Source organism: Humulus lupulus, chromosome 6 (genome assembly GCF_963169125.1).
Source record: "Humulus lupulus chromosome 6, drHumLupu1.1, whole genome shotgun sequence".
In the NCBI taxonomy this organism is placed as follows: Eukaryota; Viridiplantae; Streptophyta; class Magnoliopsida; order Rosales; family Cannabaceae; genus Humulus; species Humulus lupulus.
In genome coordinates, this window is record NC_084798.1 from 210,831,413 (window position 1) to 210,837,638 (window position 6,226).

A 6,226-nucleotide genomic window follows, 5' to 3' on the forward strand; every position below is an offset into this window, starting at 1 on the left:
ATTTGTCTTAATGTTAAAAGATTTTTTGTAATAAAAAAAATATTCAAACTATAGAGATTTATTCTTGATCAGCATATTACCTCCACTCATTAATACCAAAATCAAATTTATTTTTTTCATATTAAAAATTGGCATACACGTGGCGTTGAATAATTGGATAGTATATACGGTATAGGTGACAGTCACGTAAGATGATCAACATGTAACGTGTCAACATTGACCAAAATGGACAGTTGTGTCCTTAAGAAAATTGATAATACCAAAAGAGTCCCTACACTCTACCAAGACCAACGTGTATATTTACTTAAACCAAAATCATAAACTAAAAATTCAGGGAAGGTATTCGTAAGAAAAGCAACCCAACCAACAAAAAAAAAAAAAAAAACGAAAACCTACCCAATTCTCACCTTCTTTTTCATCTATCTAATCTAATCCTAACTCTCTCGATTTTTTTTTCTCTCTCACTTTCCTTCGAACCAAACAACAAAATGGAGAACAACAAGCAAGATGATCACCAAGAAGAATTCATTTTCCGATCAAAGCTTCCGGACATTTACATCCCGAACCACCTCCCTCTACACTCCTACTGCTTCGAAAACATTTCTCAATTCAAGGACCGCCCCTGCCTCATCAACGGCGCCACCGGAGAGATTATCACCTACGCCGATGTCGATCTCACGTCCCGCAAAGTCGCCGCCGGTCTTGACAAGCTCGGAATCAAGCAAGGTGACGTCATCATGCTCTTACTCCAGAACAGTCCGGAGTTCGTCTACGCTTTCCTCGCCGCGTCGTACATAGGTGCCATCATCACCACCGCCAACCCGTTCTACACCCCGGCGGAGGTTGCCAAGCAAGCGGCGGCGTCGAAGACCAAGCTGGTCATAACTCTCGCGGGATACATCGACAAGGTGAAAGAGTTCACTGGTGGCGAAAGCGGGGTGAAAGTGATGTGCGTCGACGCGCCACCACCGGAGAGTGAGTGTCTGCATTTCTCGGAGCTGACGCAAGCGGACGAGACTGAGATTCCGGCCGTTAAGATTCACCCAGACGACGTCGTTGCGTTGCCTTATTCGTCTGGAACGACAGGGCTTCCAAAGGGTGTGATGTTGACTCACAAAGGGTTGGTCACCAGTGTGGCTCAGCAAGTAGATGGAGATAATCCCAACTTGTACTTCCACCAAAACGACGTCATTCTCTGCGTTTTGCCTCTCTTCCATATTTATTCCCTGAATTCCATTTTGCTATGCGGACTTCGGGTCGGAGCCGCTATTTTGATCATGCAAAAGTTTGAGATCAGCAAGTTGCTTGAGTTGATCGAGAAGTTTAAGGTGACCATCGCACCGTTCGTTCCTCCGATCGTCTTATCGGTTGCCAAGTGTCCCGACCTTCACCGGTACGACTTGTCGTCGATTCGAACCGTCATGTCTGGCGGAGCTCCGATGGGTAAGGAGCTTGAAGATGCCGTCAAGGAGAAACTTCCTCATGCCAAACTTGGACAGGTAATTATTTTTTTTAAACAAAAAAACATTTATCTAATTCTAACCATGTTTTAATTACTAACCCCACGTCAAATTTTACGTCATATTTTTTTTCTTTTTTTGTTGATTGGTTATTAATAGAATTAGACCTAGAAACATGTGTAGGTGTTGGTTGATATGACTTTTGAGCTATACAAGTTCTAAATGTTTTTGGAACCTAGTTTAGGACTTGGGACAGTTACATGTAACCAGTAACGAGCCACGTTGTAGCTTTTGGGACTCAAGTCTCCCAAATTTTTTATTATTTTAAGTTTAGAAAATAGTGTAAATATTTAAAAAAAATAAAAATTAATATTGTCCTCTTGATAATTTATAAACATTATTTGCCCTTAAGAAAAATAATTTTTATTTCACGCATAATGGCATTAATCGCGTTATGATTATTAATGAGACATAATACTTATTAAATTTAAATAAATTTAAATAAGTTATATCAATTAAAAAAAGAATTTTGACTCTTTGCATGATATACATATGCACTCTTACGTGGTCAACGTGTTTCATTGGATTTATTCCAAAGCCGTCCTAAGTTGATTATAATGAAAATATAATCATCATTTAGAGCCACTGAGTAAATTCCAAATAACTCAAAAAGATAACGATTTTGACCAAAATAACTCACCATTGTCCGAGTCAGCAAGTATTTGCAATGATTAGTTTTATATTAAAAAAAAGATAATTATCATGAAATAGACACACATAAATCACGTATTTGGATATAATAAATTTTCAATCACTTAACCAATGGAGGAGTTTTTATCATACAAATTTAAATGAAAAAAACATTTTTATAACTTCCACTTGTCGTGTTCATTTTACTTTTTACTTTAGCGACTGTACCAAGTATCTCCAGCCTCTTTTTTGGAACTATTGAGATAAAACATTAACAGCTAAATATTATTGTGACATGACGGTGATGAATTTGAGGGTAACAGACGGAGCTAATTGGTCTGTGATATTTATTTATTTTTTTTTTTTAAATTATAGGGCTATGGTATGACAGAGGCGGGACCGGTACTGTCTATGTGCTTGGCCTTTGCAAAGGAACCGTTCCCGATTAAGTCAGGCGCGTGTGGTACAGTCGTTAGAAACGCTGAGATGAAGATTGTTGATCCTGACACTGGCGCGTCCCTTCCACGTAACCAATCCGGGGAGATTTGCATCAGGGGTAAACAAATCATGAAAGGTAATTTATTTATCGAACATAATTCTAGGGATTAAGTTTAATTAATCACAATGTGATTCTAATTTTAAAATTTTAATAAAACTTAATGGTAAGTATATTGAATAATAAATATTTGGTCCGGCATGATTATAAATTTTCTTCCAATGTGGTCCTTGTATTCTTAATTGGACCAGTTCAACAAATAAAAAATCTTTTAATTAGCTTTTTAATTAGTACGTAGTCAAATATATATGAGTACAAACTTTCTTATCTTAGTGTTATTATAATTCAATTTGTTTCACAAATTACTTTCTGATCGAACATACCAAGATAGAGGTATAAATTATTTTTGATATATATATTAATAAGAAATATAAGAAAATAATAGAAAGGAAACCTTCAAAGTTATATTCTATTGAACTATTTATAGCTACAAAGTCAAGATGAAACCATTTCCTCTAGCCAAAAATAAGAAAAGTGACCTCACCTAACAAAACCGTGTGACATGCATTTATTTTTTAATTAAGACCATTTAATTAAAACAAAACGTGTATCAATTAATAAAAATAGGGTTGATTAATAAAAATAGGTCCTCTTAATTATATGTTAATCTTAATTCATCATGTGACCCCATGTCTAGGCCAAAAGAGCTAATTATTGCATCCAAACTACTTTTGAGCCAATAAATGGTTTTGTTTTATCGACCAAGAATTTTTGTGACAAAGACAAGTTGTTTAAGTGTACTAATGTCGGTTACAGTAATTGATTGAATCTTATTGTAAAATTCAGGTTACATTAACGATGCCGAAGCCACTAAGGGGACAATAGACGAAGGAGGATGGCTCCACACAGGTGACATAGGGTTCATCGACAACGACGATGAGCTCTTCATCGTGGATCGATTGAAGGAGCTCATCAAATACAAAGGCTTCCAAGTTGCCCCGGCTGAGCTCGAGTCCATGCTCATTTCTCACCCCAACATTACTGATGCTGCTGTTGTACCGTAAGTATTCACTACATGAAAATGACATACTATTATTGGTGAAATTTAATATTAAGACCTACAGTTTTATATATATATATATCTAACTAGAAATTTTATGATTGTTTGGTATATATATTCAGAATGAAAGATGAAGCTGCAGGAGAAGTCCCTGTTGCGTTTGTTGTGAGATCAAATGGTTCAAAGATCACTGAGGAAGATATCAAGCAATATATCTCTAAACAGGTAAATTTTCCAATAATATGTTTGACAAGAGTAGTAATTATAAGGATCATTTGTCAAAATGACTTATTTTTTAAAGTTATTTTACAATCTAGCCTAGTTTTAATAATTATTTGTAAAATTGTCTCTTATAATTTAGACAGGTGGTCAAAAAATTCAAACACCTGATCGAAAAATTTAGACAATTGGTCAAATTTTAGACAGAAGTCATTTTGCAAAAAATTATAAAAAATATGCTAAAGTGCAAAATCACTACAAAAATTAGGTCATTTTCACAAATTTCTCTAATTTATAATGTTATAGAGATACACACAATATATTTAAAATAATATGGTGCTAATTAAAAATATTAATGGCTAAAATTGATTACACAATATTATGTACTAATTTAAAAAAAAAAACTAATTTATATTGGTTTTTGTGGAAATGCAGGTGGTGTTTTACAAGAGAATTAACAAGGCATTCTTCATAGAAGAAATCCCCAAAAACCCTTCTGGCAAAATCTTGAGGAAAATCTTGAGAGCAAAACTTGTTACTGAACAAGCCATTTAGGGGTTTATTTATTTATTATTTTTTTCTCACTGATCATATATAGTTTATAAAGCCAATATCATCATCATCAGTGTGAAGACTAGGCAAATTGTGGGTTTATTCTTTTTTTTTTTGGGCCAATTTCTTTAACGTATTCCCTAATGGCAAGTCAAGGGAAAAAAGGCATAAAATAGTCTACTAAATTCGTGTCTACTTGGGTGCATTTTCATGCCTTTGTTGTACTAAATTTGTGGCTCTCTTATGGAACCCAATCGATTAGGATCCAGGGAAAGAGGTACAAGTTCATATCAACTTTTGTAAGAATTTGTTTATGTATATGATATATTGTTATTATCTCTCTCATATTTGACTCTCTTTGTAATCAAAAACTAAAAACAAATAAGTGTTAATTGTTTAAGTTATTCTAATCTAATAATCCTTTGCCATTTGATAACTTTTTTAATATAATAAAATTTACATACAATTCATTATTATATTTTTCAAAGTGAAATCACAACATATGTATAGTTTAAGGTTTTTTTTTAATAAATAAAATAAAATTGTAAACATGCACTGAATATATATATATAATATACAATGAATGCATATCGAAAATTGTAAAATACATATTTATTTTTTAGAAAAGAAAATCGTAAAATAGATGTATAATAGAGGTTTATTATAGATTGAAGGTGTTATTTTTAATTATAGCTCTTGGACCTAACTAACTTGGTCCTTTTAGGATTATTGCTCTTGCAATAAGCAAGACACCCCACACTTTAAGATAACCAATATTTTGTTTCTTTTCTTTCTATAACTTATATGAAGATACATTATTTTTTTTCATGGGAATACCATTCAAAATATGACAAGCTGATAAAAAGGCTTCACCCCACAAACTAAAACTTAATTTAGAATGTAATAGCATAGCATTAATCATTTTAATAAATGTTTTATTCTTTCTTTTTGCTATACCATTTTGTTGTGGAGTATAAGGGGTTGTTCATGAATTATTCTATGTTCCTCACAAAACAAGTTAAAATTCATTTGAAAAATATTCACCACCCATACACTTCTAAGTATTTTAATTTTCCTATCAAGTTGATTTTCAACTTCCGCTTTATACACTTTAAATACATCAAATGCTTCATCTTTATTTTAAAGCAAATATACATATGTGAACCTAGAGCAATCATCAATGAAAGTAATAAAATATCTACTTCCTCCTCTAGTTAGCATTCCATTAAGTTCACATAAATCACTATGTATCAAATCTAATAACTTAGAGTTTCTTTCAACAATAGGAAAATGTTTCTTTACCATTTTAGATTTAACACATAATTCACATTTTTCATGCTCAACATTATCACAATCAATTAATCTACATTTGACAACTCTTTTAATTGTGTTAAATCATATATGTGCAAGTCTAACATGCTACAAAGTAATAGAATTTGAGTCAAGCATATAACAAGAAGAAGAAACTTTATTGTTCACATTGTCAATGGAAGTACAAAGTTTAAACATGTTATCACAATCATATCCCTTTCCAACAAAAACATTTTCTTTTGATAAAATAAGGTTGCCGGAATCAATTACAACCTTGATTCCCGATTTTCCAAGCAAATTGCCACTCACAAGGTTTCTACTCATTTCTGGTACATACAAAATATTAGTGAGTAGAACCTTCTTACCGGATGTGAAGAGCAAGTCAATCGTTCCATTTCCTTCAACCTTGGACCTTTTCTCATTGCCCATTTGAATTTC

The 6,226-nt window shown here is 33.0% G+C and overlaps 1 protein-coding gene across 1 annotated transcript; it reads left to right on the top strand.

The window, feature by feature from the left end:
* Nucleotides 1-330: 330 nt before the first annotated feature.
* Nucleotides 331-4,822, top strand: LOC133783118 (4-coumarate--CoA ligase CCL1). The gene is made up of 5 exons (XM_062222656.1): nucleotides 331-1,499; nucleotides 2,526-2,724; nucleotides 3,493-3,706; nucleotides 3,829-3,931; nucleotides 4,361-4,822. Exons 1-5 carry the CDS (start codon nucleotides 489-491, stop codon nucleotides 4,478-4,480), a joined length of 1,647 nt encoding a protein of 548 aa, XP_062078640.1. The 5' UTR covers nucleotides 331-488; the 3' UTR covers nucleotides 4,481-4,822.
* The last annotated feature ends 1,404 nt before the right edge of the window (nucleotides 4,823-6,226 follow it).

Bases quoted from the DNA above. Each gene is read 5' to 3' on its own strand.
- LOC133783118 (XM_062222656.1), top strand. From the start codon at position 489: ATGGAGAACAACAAGCAAGATGATCACCAAGAAGAATTCATTTTCCGA. The intron at 3,707-3,828 runs GTAAGTATTCAC...ATATATATTCAG, and splicing joins ACTGATGCTGCTGTTGTACC to AATGAAAGATGAAGCTGCAG. The intron at 3,932-4,360 runs GTAAATTTTCCA...GTGGAAATGCAG, and splicing joins AGCAATATATCTCTAAACAG to GTGGTGTTTTACAAGAGAAT.